This window comes from Leguminivora glycinivorella, chromosome 1 (genome assembly GCF_023078275.1).
Source record: "Leguminivora glycinivorella isolate SPB_JAAS2020 chromosome 1, LegGlyc_1.1, whole genome shotgun sequence".
In the NCBI taxonomy this organism is placed as follows: Eukaryota; Metazoa; Arthropoda; class Insecta; order Lepidoptera; family Tortricidae; genus Leguminivora; species Leguminivora glycinivorella.
The window spans coordinates 26,679,175-26,703,240 of record NC_062971.1 but is presented as its reverse complement, the minus strand read 5'-3'; the positions used below and the strand labels follow the sequence as shown (position 1 = coordinate 26,703,240).

The following is a 24,066-nucleotide window of genomic DNA, read 5'->3' as shown; positions in this document are numbered from 1 at the left end:
TATTAGCCTGTAGCTACAGTTTCGTGAGTTTCGATTCGATATTTAGATTATTTCAATAGGCTGCCCGCCGCAAAATATGCGCCTAGTGATAACCGAAGGGCAACTTGTAGCTGAATTAGAGTTTGAACTTAGAAATATTGACTAAATAAAGTATCGTAAATGCTTCGCGTTAGGTTCTTTTACACCATAATGGATAAAATTTACTCTATCCATAATATCCATATGACTGTAATTAGCTGTTAGGTACCTACTTCGTTTTAAGCATGTTATAGTCGATACAGCCCTAGGTTGGGAAGATATAATAGGTACTATAGTGCTTAAGGGATGTAAGTAACTTACATACGTAAAACCTAAAAATTTGTTTTAACTGTGCTTTTATATTTATATTTACCGTGTAAGTCTTGGTGTTTAAGTACTGTTAACTTATAAGAGTGAAATAAACGAAATTGAAATATGTATATTAGGTACGTATACTTATGCCTTAGATGCCTAAGATACCTTACATGATTTTTGCGAATATGCAGGCCGTGGTGTGGTATCGATAAAGGAGGTAGTGAATGCGTTGCGTCAATACCTAACCTACATTCTTATTACGCGGGTAAGTACGCATTTAGTGTTACATTGTACTAAAACGGTCTAGGTTAACTTGCCGGCTTAATATTTGTTAATGCAATGTCTACTAGATTAATTGGAAGTAAGACATAAGTAGGTATAGGATAGGATGTTTTTAGTAAACTGCAGGAATTTACGGTGTGAATCATAAAAACTTCCTGGGACATTTTGGCTATCCTCTTACTCTTGAAACCTACTTACCTATCAATTTTTATCAATATCGAAGACGTGATCGAATGTATAAACTATTGGAGAATTGCTCTGCCTAATTAACCACTTTTACTAGTGAGCGTAGGAGCAAAGCCTGGATCAGTCAAAAACATAAATATAGGATGTAGGAGTGATACGATATGACTATGAGGGAAAGATCAATATTAGGGTTCCGTACCAAAAATGTATTATTTTTAGCGATTGCAGGTATATTCTTGCATTGATTTCAGAGTTGATTCCAAAATTGGGCATTCGAGGCATATGGACATTCTAGGAATTGGACATTCGAGGCATATGGACATTCCAGGAATTGGACATTCGTGGCCAGAATGGTAAAGTTGCACAGTATGAGCTACATATATTCGTAGAGTCGTACAAAATAAATGTTGTGCTTTGTTGGCGAACCGTTTTCATAACGAGCGTGAATTCGGTATTGTCAAAACCACTATTCAGGGCATCTCAAGTCAGAACCTCTTTTAAAAATACAAAGTCGTTCAAAAATACTGTTAGAACCGTCCACAAGTTCCACAGCACAACGGAACGCTATCGATTTCATACATTGATTCGCGTCGTGTTGTCTCGAAGTGGGCACCCGTGGCCACCCCCATTCTCGCGGGTCCTCGCCGTCGGCAGTACTGAAGCAACGGCAACCGCGCAAGGATGGCCTGCGCGCGCGCACTGCTCGCAGTCGGCGTCGTCGCAATACACGCAGGTATTTCTTGCGATAACTCTTTCTTAACAATAATACTGTTCATGTGTAGATTGTTTTAGTTTTTAAAACCAAATTCTTACATTATTAGGTGGCGTAATTTTGTGTCTGTCTGACAATTGTATCGTATACATACTTAGGTAGAAAAGCCAATTTTTAAGTCATAGAAGCTTGACGTTTAATTACCACTTGCCATGTGCTATCAAAATTGCAACCGGCTTAGCGCGGTATCTAATGATGAAAGGAATAAAATTTTTATCCAGAATAGTACTCTACCTCCTCACAAGGTCCTTAGTCCGCGAGTTGTTAAATTGGCATTAGGGTCTTAAAGAATTAGGAGACCCTACTAAGTAGGTATAAGGCGACGAAACGCGAATAAGTACGATGCAAATTCGGGGTCAAGAAAATGATCCCGCATGGTGTGCCTGTACAAAAGTTAACGATTTGTACCTATATGTATTTGTGTGATTTTTTTTTTCATTTCAATCCTTACGTGATTGCTTACGTGTGATATATTGTTGGATAGGTATTTAAACATGAATAGGGGTTTAGGTACTAAACAATTTTTGATAATGTAATATTTTCGGAAATAACTTCCCCCTCCTAACTTTGAACCATAAGTTTAAAAAATATGGAAAAAATCTCAAAAGTAGAACTTTATAAAGACTTTCTAGGAAAATTATTTTGAACTTGATTGTTGAACAGTTTTTAAAAAGACGTATAATAGTTATTTGTTATACAAGGGGGCAAAGTTGTATTTTAACGCCGAGTGTGGAATTGAAAAACGAGCAAGTGAAAGGATTCTATAGTTGAACCACGAGCGAAGCGAGTGGTTCGAGAATAGAATCCTGAACTTGCGAGTTTTTTAACACACGAGAAGTAAAATACATTTGCACCCGAGTGTAACACAAAACTTTTCCCCTCACTATAGCGAGGAAACTACAACGCAAAAAATGCGTTTATCACTGATTCCAGTAGTTCCACAGGTGGTAAATCATCTTTATTACTAGATTTACCTACTTTTATCAATTTTAAAACAGTTAATTTGACTATATTCAAGGTCAAGTTACTTTACCCACTAGTGGATAAAATGCGTTTTTACCCGCTGCTATTAAAGGACAAAACACGTGTTTCCGAGCTAGGGAGGGGAAAAATAATTTCACAAGTTCAGTATTTTTTTTCGGCACATGTTTCGTCATACAAAAGACATGTAATCCGTCCAAGCATCTTCACATAACCACTCAATTGCTCTAAAATTTTCAATGGCCTCTATTGTCAAGTAAAATAAAGAAGTACTTATCCTAACATCATTTACAAACCACAATATCTCCAACAAGCTTCGTCAAAATTAAAATATACTTACACTACTACTCGAAAAAAAAAAAAAAAAAATAATATAATAATAATAATAAGTAAGTATATTAAAATATACTTACTTATACTTGTATATACTAAATATACTTACTAAATTAAAATACACTTATGTATAGTATAAATATACTATATGTATTTTAATGTAGATTATGTAGCATTAGCTATAATGAAATAAAACACATAATACTGTCTATCATGTCTATGTCACTTAAAAATTAAAATTCTAAAGTCTATGGAATACCTATCTACCGTCAAAAATATTAAAATTATTGACGACGATGAACTGGTGCCAGTTATTTCCTACCTATTTAGTCCACTTATCTTGAATTGGGCTGGTAATGAATGCCCGGGCATTATGTACCTATAATGCCCGGTTTAACACTTGGTCCATATTATATATAGGCAATCCACGATAAGTTTGCAACGATTTTCATAGCTTCGCCAGTGCAGCCGGTCTATCATGCTTCCAATTTTATCACTTATCCACGCGGATAAGACAACTTTAACAGGATGCTTTATCCACGTGGATAAGTGATAAAATTGGAAGCATGATACGCCGGCTGATGTTATTTTAAACGACAAATTTTGATGAAATTATGACATTTACTTAACCCTTGCAGAGGTGGGGCTATTAGTGCGTTTTCACATTATCCGATCCGATATCGGATGTCAGACCGACATCCCATACATTATTACAGGCGCCATCTTGGATTTTTTTCCATTGAAATCCTTCCGACATCCTCTATCGGATCGGATAACGTGAGAACGGACTTAGAATCTTATCAGACTTATCGTTGGGCTGACATGAGCTAGCCGTTTTTGTAAAAAAGAACCCAGATTTATTCAAAAAGGCCTTAAACGTACCTATAGTCCTATACCATTGAAACACGCGATTTCCTAATAAACTTGTAGGTATTAGATTTAATTCCGAACAGTTCCCTTTTTACAAAAAAAAATATATATACCTATTTAAATATTTCATGCATTTCCTGAAAATTTTAAACCGCGTATTGTATAAAACGGAAACGAAATCAACCCATAATTGAGTCTATATATTAATATTCCTATGCGATTACTTCCTGCAATTATGCTATTTCGATTCATGAACTGACAGTTACACGATAATTGTAGACTACAGTACAAACATGTGCAACGTTGTCTAATTGGTAAGGTCGTGAACTCGTGACATACAGGCACCAAAAATGCATTAAACGAGAATCCTTGGTGCAAGATGCCTTAAACGAGAATCCTGGACGTGGCAATGTCCTTGCCGCGATAGGACGTCTAATGCAGAGGCAGACGTGCCGCGTTTTCCTCAACTCGAGCAACTTGCCTCTATGGCACGCCTTATGTTCGTTGTTTGCCTCGCGACATGCCTCGCTCCGTGTGGACCGGCGATGTTGCTTTTATCTTACGTCTGAAATGTTTATATACAGTGTTAGCGGCGGACAAGCGGCAACCGATCAAGGAGGCCCTGTTCCTGAACAGTGACCAATTCGGCAACGCGACCTTTGAGGACTGCGTCTGGAGGCGGGAGCGCGAGCCCTGCCCCGACCCTGATGTCAAGCTGCATCTTTACACGGAGGCGGAGCCCACCAAGAGAGTGGTGAGTGACAGAGTTTATTTAGAACAGGTTGAATCTCACCAAGAGGACAACCCACTAAGGACTATAGGTACAGTAAACTTCCATAAAGAATGCACATCGGTCTTTGGAAAGAGACAATGAACATCACATAAGCAAGAAAGAGACACGCCCTACAAAGACGAAAAACCGATGTGCATTCTTTATGGCCGTTTACTGTGTGCGTAGCCGAATGCTCAAACGCTTTCGAAACGCTCACGATAATGGCTCTTTCGTAAATATCTATCTCTATTGCTCTTGCGTATTGGCGCGACAGAGCCAGACTACCTATCTGCGGCGTTTCGATTTCGTTTCGCGTCGCAGAAATGCCATTCGGCTACGGGGACTGTAAATACTACCTAAAGTAGTAAGGTATAAAATGTATAAATTAATCATATTTCTTTAAATTCATTCTTAAAAACTTAAAGGTAAGTATATTTTATTGGCCGATATAGGTGTTAAGTACATAGAAATAGTATTTTATGCAACTGGCGTTTAAGTGAGGTCAAAAAAACGAGTGGCGTGAGTAACATTTGAGGCGAAGCCGAAAATTGTTAATAAAGACGCAACGCCTGACTCAGTTAAACACCGTTGCATACAATACTTTTTCTACGACCATACTTACTTACTTTTTAATAGTTTTTAACCGCCTTCCAAATCTCAAAAAGGGGTTCTCAATTCGTCTGTATTTTTTTTTTTAATGTTTGTTCCTCGATATCTCCGTCGTTACTGGACCGATTTTGATTTTTTTTTTATTGAATGTATATGCATACAGACTGGTCCCATTTTTCTCAGAACCCAGTTGTGGTGGTGGGATCCTGGAGAAATCGAGGGAACTCCTCAAATCTGAAAGGCATACATATGGTGATTTTTGTGTTTTTAAAGGAACAGCATGCATTTACGTATGGAACAGTGACATTTGGTGCAGTGGAACTCCTGATGATGGTCAGAATGGAACTCCTCAAATCTGAACAGCACACTTATAGTGATTTTGGTATTTTTATAAGAACAGCATGCACTTACGTCCAGAACAGTGACATTTGGTGCAGTGGAACTGCTAATGATGGTCAGAACGGAACTCCTCAAATCTGAACGGCACACTTATAGTGACTTTGGTATTTTTTATAAGAACAGCATGCACTTACGTCCAGAACAGTGACATTTGGTGCAGTGGAACTGCTGATGAAGAGTGAGCCGCCCCTGGTTAGAGTTCCGTTCTGATAATCATTCTCATCTGTAAGTACTTCAGAATCATCCAAATTTCAAAATTGGTTCAGAAATGACGGAGATATCGAATAACAAACATTACGAATTGATAACATAATCCAACATTTGAAAGTATTTATCACCAGAATCCCAAAGGAAGGCGGGTTTTTTTTCTTAAAAATTATCTAGAATAACTTTCGTGAAATTCGCACTATTTCCTGTATTTTGACTTGTCGGCCTCTCCTCTGTTCCTGCCTCACCCTGTCGCCCGCACTCCCCCGCGCCGCCGCCGCCGCCAGCCACCGACCGGCGCCCCACGCCCCCGCTACCCGCTATATCGCTTAAAGGCTTCCTAACAATGATTTAAGAGCTATATCGTATGCGTGGGTGCGCGGGGCGCCGGGCGGGAGCGGGCATCTCTTATGTAGAGGTTAACGATCTATGCACGACACTGTAAATGACGAATAACAACACGGAAGTAGAAAAAAATCATTAAGGGTAGGGTAGGGGGCAGACAGTAGCGTTTATCGCAAAATCAGCTGCAATCGTGTAATACCTAATCATACCCTACTGTCTATAATTAATTGATTCCAAAAGCTATCAATCTATGTATAAATGCATGTTTCATTATAAACATGCATTATACAAAGGTTACAAAGCGTTTACAAATAGCGAATAGAACCCTTAATTATTAAGCATCAAGAGCGGATGCAACCTATCCGACTGTCATTTACCTAGGCGGCTTATAAATATTTCAAAGAACGAATTACACGAATGGACTTTACAGCTGCTTACTTTCATGTTAATCCATACTAATATTATAAATGGGAACGTGTGTGTGTCTGTTTGTTTGTTTGTCCGTCTTTCACGGCAAAACAGGGCAAAACGAGGTGACGTGATTTTTTAAGTGGAGATAGTTGAAAGGATGGAGAGTGACATAGGCTAGTTTTTGTCTCTTACTAACGCGAGCGAAGCCGCGGGCAAAAGCTAATTAGAAATAAAAAACTTTGCTTCGCTTTTAAAGTTAATGTTTCTTGCCCTTCTTAGAAATCTTATCCGTAAATAGTCGGGAATATTGCAAGGAAGGCCGACCCCAAGTAAATGGGACCAAGGCCTAGCAAGATGATGATGATTACTCGGCAACATTAATCAGAAGACCGCATTTGATAAATAGTTAGGTATAATCTTTAAAAAAAAAAAGATTGTACCTAAGTTACGTTTATGTTTGCAAGATCTAGATAACTTAAAGAACCCGACGGGGAACGGGAAAAAGCGCGTTGATGTCTTTTTTATCCTACGCGATATATGTACGTACCAAGGAGATGAGATTTCTTTTTTATTATTAGTCGGTAGGTACTCCTTTAAAGGAGTACTTTAAAGGGATTAATCCCGTAGTTTCTTTTTTGTAGTTATTAATACAATTTTAAACAGTTGTGAATAGGCTACTTGACCCATTTTTAAAGTCGGTCTTATATGATTAAGTACTGTCCAATTAACCGAAATAAAATATTACCCTATTTTATTATAACTTAAAAACATCAAAAAATATTTGTCGAGCAAAGAGAGGCACGGCCGTACCATCTTTTTCTCGGAGCATTTCAGATATACTTTTACGTAATCAGGCGAAAACAATACAGTCATGTTAATCTATAGATTATCTGTGCATCAGGTCATTCTATTCGAAAATAACATTTTCTGACTTTTTAAGTGTGAAGGCATAAAGTTTAATATGTCAGTGATTATTTTGACATGCAGTAAGGTTTGAATTCGATGACCTCACTACATCGCTGACAGCGTTTTCGGTGGCCAAAATAAATAAAAGATTACACACATTTTTTATCGAAAATACGTCAGTCATTATACACTTTTAATACCCAAAATATATAAATATTGTTGTTTTATGTCAAATACTACAGACAATCATTTATTGTGCCCAATTCGATATGAGTCTAGTAGCCTATTGTACCTACGTATTAACATATTATTAACTTTTATTTTCATTTTAATTGCGCCCAAAAGTATCTCATGGACGTCTTAATGTAAATTATACGATAATTGTTTCATTTCTCCTAAGAAATGTTATTTTTTTATTCGACCGGAGTATTCCTAATTAAGTTATGGTACCAATTAAATTCGAAAACATTTAAGTAACTTATACATAAGTATAATATAACTGAGATCACATAAATATCAATAGGCTACTTGACCCTATTGATATTTGACCCTTGACTTTAAATACTACAAAATACAATCATTTACACTGCCAAATTCGATTGTGTAACTGATGTGAGTTGCGACTGTTGCGAGGTTGCGACCATTGACATGGGGGAAAAATTTCTCAGGCATTATTTTAGTATAGCTACAAGATGTACATGTGTTCGATAGGCCATTGTTTCCTTATAAGTATTTGACTAGTTACTCCGACATCTTGCGATGGATGGTAAGATTAATGTACAACTCATTGTATTAGTTGCCTACGCGTTGCTTTTGAATAATGGCGATTTTTACTTCCCACGAGAAAACAGAAAAACTAAGTACATACCTAACTTTTTGCTTCCCTTGAGGTAAGTACTTAATGATTGTTACTTCAATAATAATATTTTCCCCTCACTACCTCGGAAACACCTATTTTGTCCTTTAATACCAGCGGGTAAAAACGCATTTTATCCACTAGTGGATAAAGTAATTTGACCTTGAATAAAGTCAAATTAACTGGTTTAAAATTGATAAAAGTAGGTGAATCTAGTAATAAAGATGATTTACCACCTGTGGAACTACTGGAAGCAGTGATAAACGCATTTTTTGCATTGTAGTTTCCTCGCTATAGTGAGGGGAAAAGTTTTGTGTTACACACGGGTGCAAATGTATTTTACTTCTCGTGTGTTAAGAAACTCGCAAGTTCAGGGTTCTATTCTCGAACAACTCGCTTCGCTCGTGGTTCAACTATAGAATCCTTTCATTTGCTCGTTTTTCAATCCCACACTCGGCGTTAAAATACAACTTTGCCCCCTTGTATAACAAATAACTATTATTGACTTAATTAATTATTAGAAGATTAAACAAGAATAATGCAGAATTGTAAGATAAAATTTTTTCGTCATAATTTGTTACTAAACTTAAATGGACCTTTAGTGCTCTATTCATAGAGTTGCCACCCCGATAAGTAATCATTAATCCCAATAAATATACACAGAAAAGAAAAAAATCACCTAGATAGAATAGTGCATCACTTTGATCCTTCCTAGCAAGGAAGACTTTTCTTTCTTTTCCGAATAGGTGATGTGAAATAGTTATTTGTTATACAAGGGGGCAAAGTTGTATTTTAACGCCGAGTGTGGAATTGAAAAACTAGAAAGTGAAAGGATTCTAAGTTGAACCACGAGCGAAGCGAGTGGTTCGAGAATAGAATCCTGAACTTGCGAGTTTTTTAACACACGAGAAGTTAAATCAAATACTATGTAAACTCTACGAGTTAATACGTGCAGCTCGGTGCCAAAGTTGGCAACAGGCACACTAGCGCTCCTAGCGGCATGAGTTGATCAAAATAGTTTAGTTTCATACAGCATAAAATTAAAAAAATTACAAATTCTTATTTTTTTGTTTTATTCCGTCTAAAAATGTTAAAGTAGATCAAGTAATAGCATTTTCTATTTTAATTTACTCAAATAAAAGTCTGAACAACTACTTTGATCAACTCGAACCGCTAGATGGCGCTAGTAAAATTGTTGCCGCTCAATTGTATGGGAAACGTCAGAAGCTGCACGTATTATAGTATATAGTATTTGGTTAAATACATTTGCACCCGAGTGTAACACAAAACTTTTCTCCTCACTATAGCGAGGAAACTACAACGCAAAAAATGCGTTTATCACTGCTTCCAGTAGTTCCACAGGTGGTAAATCATCTTTATTACTAGATTCACCTACTTTTATCAATTTTAAAGCAGTTAATTTGACTTTATTCAAGGTCAAATTACTTTACCCACTAGTGGATAAAATGCGTTTTTACCCGCTGGTATTAAAGGACAAAACACGTGTTTCCGAGCTAGTGAGGGGAAAATGTTTATTTTGCGTGAAACAATAACTCCCGTATCGGCACCGAGTGACATTTTTAACGTGCGTGCGCTTTCTATGTCATTGAATGTTGTCAAAGAATATGAATGTGTAGGAAAGCAGTTTCAGTTCACGTCCGACGGAGGACAACGCAAGCGTCCGTTATGCATTCATCGGCGGAATACCAAACAGGCCTTACCGAAATTATAGAATGATTAGGTCGAGATTTTGATCGATTATCTAGGTCATTGGATATGTACAGTGAGCTATGAAATTGCATGGAGAATATGAATGAATTCATTGATCAATTTCGCCATGCACTTTTGCAGTTCACTGTACCCAAACTTTAGAAGTGTTTGATCTGTAAACTGTGTAAAGCTCGTCCTCATGTTTTCTCCATTATCGTATTTTCTGAAAGGAGGGCATCGCTTTAAGCAAATACTTATAAAGTACCTAAGTCAAAAATGTAACCCGACGACTTTGTTTCATACTTGTACTGAACTGTTACAAATTTTCAAACGATAATGTTGTGAGCTGATAGGGTACTTGTCAAAACGGTTAAGTGAAGAGTCTGGTTGATGGAATCCGGACACGAAAATATTTTTCGCCGATTGAAACGGAGACATGTGCCGGATTTCGCATATAGGCTCACATCACAAAGTCCCGGGGCTGGGGACAGTGGGGACATACTTAAGTAACCTGCCAATGGTTTTGTGATACTGATAACTTTTATGGAGGCCGGAATTCCAAGTGCCATACGAAGAATCCTAGGTCTCTAAGTCTCTATACATATATATACCTATGTGGAATCTAAACCTAAACAACCCACTGACCTCATCACTCGGTTAATGATAGGTCTTGATTGATTGCTACAGAATTTCGTGGTATTGAGGCTATTTAATGAGCCTGATGAATGATGTAGAGTAATTAAAACATAAATATTGCTTTGCCAATCAACAATAGAATAACGTGTACTTAATCAGCGATACAATACCTAACCAATTAAGTTCATAGGGCTAAGTAGTAGTAGGTAGTAAAACACTTTATTTAAAAAAATAAACCACATTAAACAGGAAAAAATATCATATCATCCATATGATTTGTACAAAGGCGAACATAATTAGTTATCCCTACTCCCTCCAACAACCTCGCCAAACATCACCACTATTAGGGACACCATCACTAGGGACTTACCGAAAGAGGGTGTCCAACATAATACATATTTTTTTCGGCTTTATTAGCAATATTAGCATAATCGTCATATTTCAATCAAATTACCTCTACGAGTTTGCATAGTTAGTTAAGTGAAAATCGGTTCGGTAGTTGTTGAGCGTGGTAATAATATTAATACATTTACTTAATTGCAACACCTATACGTTAAATACCTAGGTAGATACGCAATCTTCATGCTCAGTGCCCAGGTAGGCTATCTATCTACCTGGGCACTGAGCGTGAAGATTGCGTACTTGCGTAGGAGACATTATATACTCCCTGGTTCTAGTCATAGGAAACCAACTCTAAATAAATTCAAGGATCGTAAAACCTAAGAGGTGGAAAGGAATTTAGTGAAAAATATAATTTTCATGGGTCCATTAGTTACGAGTACCTAGGCAGGTACCTACCTAATACTTACTAACTTTGGTTGGTAAGTAAAATACAGGTAGCTAACTTTTCCAAAGTCTGGAAAAACAATCAAGCGATGTAGGGAACAAATCAAATTATTTTATTAAATGTTTTTTGATTTGTTTTTTTAAGTAGTAACACTATTATATATAAATTATAAACTGAAATAGATACCATACACTAAAGAAAAAGCTAGCTGGAGACCCGGGTGCGATTCCCGGCTTCGCCACCAGTGGGCTTGATCGCTTTTTGTTTAGTGTATGGTATCTATTTCAGTTTATAAACAATCAAGCGTTTATGTTTTTAACCGCCTTCCAAATCTCAAGGGAAGGGGTTCTCAATTCGTCTGTATTTTTTTTTTTTTAATGTTTGTTTCTCGATAATCTCGATATCTCCGTCGTTACTGGACCGATTTTGAAATTTTTTTTTTGATTAAATGTATATGCATACAGATTGGTCCCATTTTTCTCAGAACCCAGTTCTGGTGGTGGGATCCTGGAGAAATCGAGGGAACTCCTCAAATCTGAAAGGCATACATATGGTGATTTTTGTGTTTTTAAAGAAACAGCATGCATTTACGTACGGAACAGTGACATTTGGTGCAGTGGAACTCTTGATGATGGTCAGAATGGAACTCCTCAAATTTGAACGGCACACTTATAGTGACTTTGGTATTTTTAATAAGAACAGCATGCACTTACGTCCAGAACAGTGACATTTGGTGCAGTGGAACTGCTGATGATGGTCAGAACGGAACTCCTCAAATCTGAACGGCACACTTATAGTGACTTTGGTATTTTTATAAAGGCTGCATGCACTTACATCCAGAACAGTGACATTTGGTGCAGTGGAACTGCGGATGAAGAGTGAGCCGCCCCTGGTTAGAGTTCCGTTCTGATAATCATTCTCATCTGTAAGTACTTCAGAATCATCCAAATTTCAAAATTGGTTCAGAAATGACAGAGATATCGAATAACAAACATTAAAAAATATACAGACGAATTGATAACATAATCCAACATTTGAAAGTATTTATCACCAGAACCCCAAAGGAAGGCGGTTTTTTTTTCTTAAAAATTATACTACTCGTCCTCATAAAACGTAACTTTTGGAAATTTGTGTTAAGAGGTTTGCAATTTTAGCCAACTATATTTCTTTAATAACTTAGATATACCTAATTACGTATGAGTTTAAGATTTTATGAGTTGTTCGAAAGTTACGTACGAAATACCATTTAATATTTACCACTAGTTTTTCGGTGCTGCATACATACATCTGCGAAAGAATGCAAAGGTGAATGTGAAGTCCCCAATCCACATTGCGCTAGCGTGGCTGGGCACTATAGCCCGAGCCCTCTCATGCATGAGACGAGAATACGAGATCTGTGTGCATAACCGAACCGAATGCACAAACGCTCACGATAATATCTCTATCGCTCTTGCGTATTGGCGCGACCGAGCCAGATTACATTTCTGCGGCGTTTTGCGTCGCAGAAATGCCATTCGGCTACGCTCCCTGTGCCTAGCAGTGGCACGTATAAGTACCTTATAAGCTCAATTATTATTGTACGTACTAAACTAGGGTTTGGATGTAAGGCGTACATTTTGGTCAGCCGTACGCAGGTCGGATGTGCCGTAACGCTGGAATGCGTCTAAGTTACCGCTACCTGTCTTCGGGGACGCACGCAGTCGCAAACGTCCCACTTATGTATGTCTACTGCAATGGTGACATAACTGTTAACATATATGACACTCTATGTTTTGATCCATTTTTAGGGTTCCGTACCAAAAAGGTACCTACAACAGGAACCTTTATGGTGCGACTCTGTCCGTCTGTCTGTCCGTCTGTCACATTCCTAAATATCTCGAGAACTACTAATGCTATCAACTTGAAATTTGGAATAGTTGTGAACATTATAAACCTCTACAAATAGAAAGTATATTTTTTTTAAATATATGAATTTTAATTGTAGAAAATGGCCAAAATGAAAGGGGGGCAAACTGTAAATTTCAAGTTACTAGGCCATGTGGGGTATCGTTGGAAAGAGCTCAAATTGAACGTAAATAAGCTATTTTTATAATTTTTTTGTTGTGGAATAAAATGAATTTTGAAGGAAAATGTAAAAAAAATACCGTCCCCCCCCCCTTATCTCCGAAGTTTACCAACAAAAAATTATGAAAATTTTAGTAAACATTGGTTTTATGCTAAATATTACAGGAAAAATATAATCGTGTTTGTATTTTGAATACTTTTTTTTTTTAATCACAAAAAACTTTTCAGATTTTTACTTTCAATTTACCCACCCTTGCGGATATAATATATCGTACTTCAAATTAATACGAGATGTTACGTAAACCATCTTCTGTCCAATAAAGTAAAAACTGTTTAAATCGGTTAACATTATAAAGAATTATCCCTGAAAAACCAGGTCGCGCAAATTAGTTAGCAAATTGACCGGGAGATGGCGCTATACACAATAATACTCATTAGTGCCTATACTTTTGTCTTCTAGTCAAGTCATTAGAGTTATATGAAAATATGAGATTATATTTACTAGCCTGTGTGGTGACGGGTTAAGAATTTCACCACCCCCTTTCTTCCCGTGGGTGTCGTAGAAGGCGACTGTGGGATATTATGGGTTAAATTGTGGCGTAGGCGAGAGGCTGGCAACCTGTCACTGCAATGTCACAGTTTCATTTTCTTTAAACCCTTATTTGCCAAGAGTGGCACTGAAGCTTTAGTAGTTTCATGTGCTCTGCTTACCCCTTTATGGGATACAGGCGTGATTGTATGTATTTTTACTAGGTAGTTTGAGAGAAAGTTTGTACGGAACCCTCGGTGGGCGAGTCCGACTCGCACTTGGCCGGTTTTTTATATTCTGTACCTACGTTATTTACTTAGGTAAGTAGTAATCTCAAAATAGGTTAGGGCTTAGGGCAACTGAAAAAATCCAATAAATATGTAATAGGTATTGTACTGGTACCTACACCTAATATTATTAATGCCTACATCTTCACGCTTAAACCCTTATTTATTTAGTAATTTACAAAAAAGAAGCAGTCGGAGTTAATAAGTACTAAAAATCTAAATGACGTAGGCAGTAATATAAAGGTGGTTGTGTTATCGTTGCAGGTCGACTTGTTCAGCGAGGATTGGCTGCGACAGAGCGGCTGGGAGCCGGCGCACGAGACTATCCTGCTGATCCACGGGTACGCGGGAGGCGACGACACGCTACCCATCAGCGTGTTGCGAGACGGTAAGAGCTCTTCATGCACAGCAGCAACCAGCATGCGTCAGTGAGGCTGGGAGTTAGATAAAACCAACCTGAAGTACTACCGCCGTAGCCGAATGGCATTTCTGCGACGCGAAACGAAAACGAAACGCGGCGAAAGGTAGTCTGGCTCTGTCAAGCCCATACGCAAGAGCGATAGAGATAGATATCTACGAGCGTTTCGTTTCGTGAGCGTTTGTGCCATTCCGCTACGTACCCAGCACGGGAAGCATGGTCGCGCGATAGACGATAAAATAGCAGGCCGTCCCTATCGCACTATTTGTAAGTATATTTAGTGCGTATATTTTATCGTGCTGGTTACGAGCGTGAATATACACCGTCTGTGTCTTTCAAGGCGGTGAGAGTTAACGCTTAATCACATTTCACCTACTTACTCAATTGTTAGCTGGAAGAAATCCCTTAAGACGATACGGTAGAGGTCAATTCTCCATACAAACGCTCTCGACAATTTCTTCCCGGGTTTTTGAAGATAGAGCAATGATTTTTTCAACACAGATTGTTATTATTTTCATCTGTGTCGGACCGTTTTGTTTTTTTTTTTGATATTCTGCTTTTTAAAGACTCTAGAGCCAATCAAAAATTTACAAAAACGGCCTTTTTCATTGTGGCGCAAAAAAAGGTGTGATACTCAAGATTGGTAACAATTAACCAAAAAAGCTAAACGGTCCGACATAGATTATTTCATTGTTATTGAGATTCTCAAATTTCGTTCCGATTGATTAAGTTTTGAAGGAGGAAAGAGTCGAGAGCGGAACCTCGATTTTAAAGATTTTTTTGAAATATCTTTTGACTGAGTTGTTCTTAATGGACAATTTTTTTTCGATAAATCTAGTTAATAACACTTGTATATTTAACTAAAATTCCCAATTTGAAAGGGGGGCTCCTTTCCATTTTAGCATTTTCGCTACCGTATCCTCTTAAAGGGGTTCGCCTTTGTTTTTTACAATAGAGAATTGAAACATACATAAACATAATCCTGAGGACCGGTCGCTGAGAAACTAACTTGCTCAACTACAGGTACAGTCACGGAGTTTAATTGTTGATCCACTTGTAGTTCATTTTATACTGGACCGTCTTAGCTTAACTATGCTTAATTATGAGATGTCCAGTATAAAATGAGCTAGAAGTGGATCAACAATTAAAGTCCGTGACCGTACCTAAGAGCTGAATGATACGCGCTACCTATATTAATCGCCTTTCAATGTAAGTTCAAACTGCAAGATAGTGAGAGTTTTCATACGTTACCACATCACTGATTGAATGCACTTAATGTATAGTATGAATTTTCTGAGATGAACTTTTCGCTTTAGCCGTAATCTGTTAAACAAAGGCCTTTGTTTCTATTATTCCCGGCGGCTAGCTCCCGTTTCCACAGCACGTGTTAAAGTCTCAGTGTAGTTAAAAAGCAACTATCATGATAGCAATAAGGTTCAAATTTATTAAACAGTTTGCTGTATGCAGGTAACTTTTTTTGAAGATGACAAAACGTGTTATCTCCGAAAGGTCTTTTTATGGATTTGAACCTTATTACTATCATGATAGTTGCTTTTTAACTACACTGAGACTATAGCACGTGCCGTTTAAACGGGAGCTAGCCGCCGTGAATAATAGAAACAAAGGCCTTTGTTTAACAGATTACGGCTAAAGCGAAAGTTCATCTCGGAAAATTCACACTATACCTGCCATAAACTTTTTAGAACGGATACGTCTGATACTGATGTAAAATGCTCCATATTTGCAATATAATCTTAGCCAATGGAATAGATTAGGTACTTAAATGCGAATTGCATTACCTATAAATTTTGACTGCATTGACTTAACCTAACAATTAGTTAGGTACACTAATTGTAAGTTATATTTTTCATAGCACGCATTTTCATAACATTCATCGATTATTTATTAATCACGTTGTACGGGCACGTAACTTCAAACAATACGTGGCTATACGTTTTCTAATCAAAGTGGAAACAGCCATGATTTTTTGCTAGAGCCTCCATTCACGTACTACATCCTACATAATGATGAGAGAAATCCTACGCTAACCACGCGTAATAACGTTAAACGTCAGACGCGTGCGTGTGCGCAATACTTAATTGTTTATTTTGCTTTTGAAATTATATAGATAACGCAAGAAACGTACCTGCATAAGAGAAATAAACAACATTATTACATAAGTCCCGTGGGTGACGAAAAATTCGACTGTGGGATATGGGATTATGAGCTCAGATGTGGTGTGGGTGATGGGCTCGCATACCACTGCAATGTCATAATTTCGTTTACTTTCAACCCCTAAATTGCTACTACCACTACTACCAGTGGCACTGAAGCCTGAACAGCTGTACATGCTCTGTCTGTCCTTTTGGAAATACAGGCGTGAAATTATGTACCTACCTATGTGAAATATGTCTTACATAAGTAATAATACTAATCTAACTCCGCTTTTGGCTTTGATTAATTAATTTCAGAGAGGATTTTAAAGTCTACTAACTACTATGTAATTTAAAACCCGATATAAAAACGTCAATTAACGATATTCATACCAATACTTTGGTCGCTATTGAGTAACTATCAGTTAGATATAGTATTGTTCCACAATTAAGCCAAATTAATCATCAAATGAACGGCCAGCCGCCAAAAGTAATTGCTAAATATTTCATAGACTTGACAACCATTGTAAATCATATTCATAATACATATTAATATTGAGTTATGTTTAAACGTGAAGTTAACTACCGAATACCTAATATAACAGCTCGTTCAAAACATTTCTGAACAAATTTGATAAAATACAATTCATTTTCTTACCCTCTCCTCCTATTACTATTTTGTATAAGTAAGTCAATTGTTCATGCCCAAAAGACAGCTTGTACTCGTACCGATTATTGATTTAGTGTTTTTAACCGTCGCCTCATATCTCTCAAGAAGGACGGTTATCAAGTCGTCTGTATGTTTTTTTTTTTTTTTTTTTTTAATGTTTGTTCCTCGATATCGCCGTCGTTACTGGACCGATTTTGAAAAATTTTTTTTGATTGAATGTATATGCATACAGATTGGTCCCATTTTTCTCAGAACCCAGTTCTGATGATGGGATCCTGGAGAAATCGAGGGAACTCCTCGAATCTGAAAGGCATACATATGGTGATTTTTGTGTTTTTAAAGGAACAGCATGCATTTAGGTACGGAAAAGTGACATTTGGTGCAGTGGAACTGCTGATGATGGCCAGAACGGAACTCTTCAAATCTGAACGGCACGCTTGTAGTGACTTTGGTTTTTTTATAAGAACATCATGCACTTTCGCCCAGAACAGTGACATTTGGTGCAGTGGAATTGCTGATGATGGTCAGAACTGAACTCCTCAAATCTGAACGGCACGCTTATAGTGACTTTGGTATTTTAATAAGAACAGCATGCACTTTCGTCCAGAACAGTGACATTTGGTGCAGTGGAACTGCTGATGATGGCCAGAACCTAAACTCCTCAAATCTGAACGGCACGCTTATAGTGACTTTGCCATTTTTATAAGAACAGCATGCGCTTACGTCTAGAACAGTGACATTTGGTACAGTGGAACTGCTGATGATGGTCAGAACCGAACTCCTCATATCTAAACGGCACGCTTATAGTGACTTTGGTATTTTTATAAGAACAGCATGCACTTACATCCAGAACAGTGACATTTGGTGCAGTGGAACTGCTGATGATAGTCAGAACCGAACTCCTCAAATCTGAACGGCACACTCATAGTGACTTTGGTATTTTTGGAAGAAAAGCATGCATTTAGTTCAGAACAGTGACATTTATTTAGTTATGTTTGTTAAGCATATTGAGTTTTCAAGTCAAAGTTTGTCAAGCTTCGATTTCTTATAATATAATCGGATTCATGAGGAATTGAGGAAACTCCTCAAACCTTAACGTTATACGTATATTCATTTGTGTTGCCATCTAATAATTAAAGCATTAAAATCAGTTTTAAGAAATACTTACACATTTCTACATAATCCAACATTCGCAAGTAGCTTTCACCAGAACCCGAAAGGCGACGGTTTTTTTTCTTAAAAATTATTTGTTTTTGTTGTTTTCCGTTAAATTCGACACGCAGTTAGGTTCATCATATATCGCTTTTCGTTAAATTCGAAAAAAAATTTTGTTTTTCTTTCCATATATAATAAATGAATTAATTAGTGTGAGACATGTGTGAGAGGACCTTAATCATAACTTTAAAGTCAGTGTCTGACGGTACAAGGTACATGATTAGATTATTCCTGTAAAAGATATAATCGAATCGTATAATAGTTGCGCTTGAGGACCAAAGTGTAAATGAGGGAGGTCATCGACTTTTGCCGCGTTGCATTGGCGCCTGGCGGAGAAAGTCGTGGGAAGTGCATAGTGCTGATAGTGCATGGCTGTTCTCACCGGCGCCAGGGAAGGGCTAAATGCTTCGCTGACTTTCGCCTTCGACGGAATAAAGATACATGTTAATGGGCCTACTGCTATGTAGGCATCTCCGTTTAATTAAGTAATCGACTAATTAGGTTGGTAAGCAATTAATTAGCAAAGATTTTCGCATGCACCTGGCTTCTTTTTGTTACAGTACGACTTGTCTATTTAATGTCACTTATGGGCCGAACGCGATTGATTATCCTGAGGTACAATACCTATTTTACCAAATTTCCGACGAGGTTTCGGCCAGGTTCCTTTTGTATTTGCACTAGCCGTGGTCACGGAAGACTGATGTCTCAGCAATAAATACGGTAATTGGAAGTGGTACCAGTTATGTGTTTTAATTATTTGAGTACTTTTTAAAATGGAAATGAGACAATGTAAGTGTATGTAAAATTTATTGACTCCCGGTCTAGAGTTTCCTGCGAATGGCACGGCATTTTAACAATGTGTGATGTTAATACAATTACGAATGGCTAGCCATATTTGCGTTGGATGTTTCGTGTGCCGTCCTATTTTACGTCATGTGATAGGTATATACCTAGATTAGCTAGGTAATTGGTTTTTTCGTCGAATTGGCTAAAGCATAAACCTGTTTAAATGCGCTTTCCAAATATTAGCTAAGTTGTTACTAATCTACAGGCTTAAGGTTATTTGTAAACCTGACTGGTTATTTAAGTAGGTATCTAAGGGTAATAAGATGCCTATAGATATCATATCTATAATATGTAGCCGGATTTTGTATACGATTTTTACTAAAACTAAAGTGACATATTTTTAAAGTTGTACAAAACACATTTAAATATTAACGCAGATGGCGCTGCAATTTTACCAATGAGGTCTGTGAATTTTACAAGCCATCATGAGATATGCTCAATCTAAAGAAATCAAGGTACTTAGTACCTATAAACTACAGACTTTTGGGTTTTTGACAGTTGTAATCATTGTGGATTTTTAACAGAAATTCCTTTTCGTCGGCAGCGTACCTCCGCCGCGGCGGCTACAACGTGTTCATGCTGGACTGGGGCGCGCTGTGCCAGCCGCCGTGCTACGTGTCGGCCGTGCACAACCTGCGGCCAACGGCGCGCTGCGCGGCCGAGGCGCTGGGCTCTCTGCGCCGCGCAGGGCTCCGCCCCGACCGCCTCACGTGCGTGGGCCACAGCCTCGGCGCGCACATGTGCGGCATCATCGCCAACTATCTCACCTTCCGGCTCAATAGGATCATTGGTGAGTAACGTAGATGGTGATGGAGAGAGATAAGGCTGTGCACAACCTGTGGGCCGAGGCGCTGGGCTCGCTGCGCCGCGCAGGGCTCAGCCCCGACCCCCCCGACCGGCTCACGTGCGTGGGTCATAGTATCGGCGCGCAAATGTGCGGTGTCATCGCCAACTATCTCACCGTCCGGCTGAATGGACGGATGACGGAGAAAGGTAAAGCCGTGCTTACGCCTCAGCCGTGCACATGTTAGACAGAACAAGAAGGACCCTTGTCTTGAGGTTACCACCTGCCAATCAACCAAACATCTTGTTTCCTTTAACCATTGTTTTCCAGTAAGATGAAATGGGGACTGACGATGAAAATAATAAAGTTTTCTCTAAATACCTGACATTTCCGGTCCGCGTCATCTGTCTTCTATTTTCCATTCACTTGGTCGCCTACAAAGAATATTTGTTCTTATAATATCTTTTTTATGCGTAGGTCTGGACCCGGCGCGGCCGTTGATCCGCTCGGCGCCGGCGCTGCGCCTGGACCCGGGCGACGCGCGCGCCGTGCACGTGCTGCACACCAACGCGGGCCGCTACGGCGAGGCGGCGCGCCTCGGACACGCAGACTTCTGCCTCAACGGCGGCCGCAGCCAGCCCTTCTGCGAGGATACGCCCAGTAAGACAACATATCCAGCGACCATCACGCTAGACCCGGGCAAAGACATATGTAACTCTGTATAGACGGATAAAGTCTAAGAAAAAAACGTACCTCAAAGCCATAGAAAAAAAGGTACGGTGACCTAGATGGCGTTACACCTTTGGGGAACGCTCGGCTTGATGGCGCTAATATTAATACATATTTGACATTTTAACACATATCAAGTTAAGAATATGAACCAAATTGTCAAAACTGAGGTTCAAAAGTTTTAAGCTTGTGTCAAGAGATGGCATCCATGCACTGTGATTACACATTTTACTTTGACAGTAACTCTCTATAATACTCGATCCTCTTTGACCCGGGCGACGCGCGCGTTGCACGTGCTGTAGGTACACCAACACGGGCAAGCCCTTCTGCGAGGACACGCCTAGTAAGATGAGTCTTCATTAAATAATGTTACGTATACCCAGATATCACATTGCGTTTACAGTACGTCGTAAGACTCGTAAGTCATCCTTGCAGCCATCAACGCGGACTGCTAAGCTATAACGCAGTTTAGCCCCGCCAGCTCAGCCACGCAACCATTCGACAGACATACAGCTTGTGAAAATTCCTTGCGTGCAGATATACCAACATACCTACGCCGAAATGGGACAGTAGGTACCTAAACCTTCACTCAGAGGCACTTTAGGTGATAGAAGACTCTCTATAATAGTTGCATGTTAGCTCATGACGGACTTGGATCATGATGACCAACTTTAACCAGCATGTTTTTGTTTGCAGACGAAGCGCTGTGCAGTCACATCTGGTCCATCTGCTACCAGGCGGAGAGTCTGTTCGTGCCGCGCGCGGCGGCGCCGTGCGGGCGGCGGTGCTCCGTGCGCGTGCCGCCGTCGCGGGCCTCGGCGCTGCCCGTGCTGCTGGGCCAGTCGGCGCCTATGACGTGAGTGTGTCCTCTAGATGTAGTCACACTGGACCGTGTACTACCAGGCGGAGAGCTCGTGCGGGCGGCGGTGCTCCGTGCGCGTGCCGCCGTCCCGGGCCTCGGCGCTGCCCGTGCTGCTGGGCCAGTCGGCGCCTATGACGTGAGTGTGTCCTCTAGATGTAGTCACACTGGACCGTGTACTACCAGGCGGAGAGCTCGTGCGGGCGGCGGTGCTCCGTGCGCGTGCCGCCGTCCCGGGCCTCGGCGCTGCCCGTGCTGCTGGGCCAGTCGGCGCCTATGACGTGAGTGTGTCCTCTAGATGTAGTCACACTGGACCGTGTACTACCAGGCGGAGAGCTCGTGCGGGCGGCGGTGCTCCGTGCGCGTGCCGCCGTCCCGGGCCTCGGCGCTGCCCGTGCTGCTGGGCCAGTCGGCGCCTATGACGTGAGTGTGTCCTCTAGATGTAGTCACACTGGACCGTGTACTAGTTTTATTATATTGCGGTATTTGATGGCGGTGCAAAATTGTATGTAACCTCAACAATGCACGGCCAATGTAACTAAAATCTCATGCGAGTTCGCACGCCGTCTAGATCGGGCCTTAATGAACAGGGCCATAAATGAACTTACAACAGAGTCTACTTTTTACCTGATACAATGAAGTTCCACTTTCACTGACGTCCATATATGGATGTACATATCACAAGCACACCTTGTCAGTTGTCAAGTATTTATGTTCCACTTCTAGCCTATTTTATAGCGGACACGTCATAGCTTAACTATGAAACAACAAAACTATTCTGGCCTTTAAATGACTTAACAAATAAAGTCCGTGATTGTACATGCGCTCGTTTTTAGATGTGCATTACGTGAATGTGTAGGTGTACTTGAAGATGAGTTGCGATATTTTATAAATTAATTTTAAGGAAACTGCTTTCCTTTAGCACAACCTTATTACTGCCGCGACCCATAAGCATAATAAATCGTTGCAGCGCATCTGGCGCATACTGCGTAGAAGACTTCTCGCCGCCGTTTTGCCCGTCGAAGGCGGGCGAGGAGGGCGACGCCCGCTGCTGCCTCGACGCGCAGTACGAGGCGGCCGCCACCGCCGAGCCGCCGCGCAAGCGTCCGCGCCCGCTCGTCAGGCTCCGCGCCCGCAGAGTCAAGAACATGGACGTCGACACCAGCGAGGTGCTAGACTAGCTTCTCACAACCTACAGTTATATCTACACATAATAATAGTACATTACGATACAAGTGCGTAAAAAAGGAAGTTCGAAACGAGTGGCGATAAATTAAAACACGACTAGCAGGCCTAGCCTAGACATGATGGCCGCGGGAGTATGTCGCCGCGAGATAGACTACCTGTCCTTATGTCATTAATACAATTAGACAAAGACGTGTCATCTATCTCGCGGCGACATACTCCCGCGGCCATCATGTGCTAGGCCTACAGGAGTGTTTTAAATCGACACGAGTTACGAATTTCCTTTTCGCACGTGTATCGTACGACGTTTTTCAGTACAGATGAGCCTCCGAAGTTTCGACCTGGCATATAATGAACCACTTCTCGCACTAGTGCGTAAAAAAAACACCATCTGTACTGAAAACTATTTTAGGGCGTGTGGCACATATTGCGTAGAATTCTCGCCACCATTCTGCCCGTTGAAGGCGGGGCGACCGCCACCGCCGATCCGCCGCGCAAGCGTCCGCGCCCGGAGAGTCAAGAACATGGACGTCGACACTAGCGAGGTGTTAGACTAGTCTCACACCACGTACACACCCAATTAGAATATTAGGCCACTGTAGAACCTTTTCACAGAGTGACGCACAAGTAAAGCATAGTGTCAATAAGACAGGGATGTAGAGTGGCATAATCGCATACGTAACATAAATTTAAACCAGTGGTCAGGTAAGTGTTGATCGTACACGTTACCATGAAGTTGCGTCTACTATATAGGTACTATGCTTCGCTTCGTGACTGAACAATTAAAAAAAAAAAAGATTTTTCGTGTGCAGAAGGTATAGGTGTGTGAGATATTTCTAATTAAGAACATTTTGTGGCTCAGGCGCGGGTAGATTTTAGTTACTAATGATTTATAAAACATAGTCTTTTGAAGTACAAAGGAATTATGGTTA

General features: G+C 39.9%; 1 protein-coding gene across 1 annotated transcript; it reads left to right on the top strand.

Annotated features, from left to right (window-relative positions):
• Window positions 1-1,168: 1,168 nt before the first annotated feature.
• LOC125230272 (phospholipase A1-like) lies at window positions 1,169-23,260 on the top strand. Its single transcript, XM_048135387.1, has 7 exons — window positions 1,169-1,534; window positions 4,342-4,511; window positions 14,540-14,663; window positions 20,122-20,367; window positions 20,839-21,021; window positions 21,787-21,946; window positions 22,920-23,260. The coding sequence occupies exons 1-7, from the start codon at window positions 1,483-1,485 to the stop codon at window positions 23,128-23,130; spliced, it is 1,146 nt and encodes a 381-aa protein (XP_047991344.1). The 5' UTR covers window positions 1,169-1,482; the 3' UTR covers window positions 23,131-23,260.
• The last annotated feature ends 806 nt before the right edge of the window (window positions 23,261-24,066 follow it).

Bases quoted from the DNA above. Each gene is read 5' to 3' on its own strand.
- LOC125230272 (XM_048135387.1), top strand. From the start codon at position 1,483: ATGGCCTGCGCGCGCGCACTGCTCGCAGTCGGCGTCGTCGCAATACAC. The intron at 1,535-4,341 runs GTATTTCTTGCG...GTTTATATACAG, and splicing joins CGTCGTCGCAATACACGCAG to TGTTAGCGGCGGACAAGCGG. The intron at 4,512-14,539 runs GTGAGTGACAGA...TTATCGTTGCAG, and splicing joins CGGAGCCCACCAAGAGAGTG to GTCGACTTGTTCAGCGAGGA.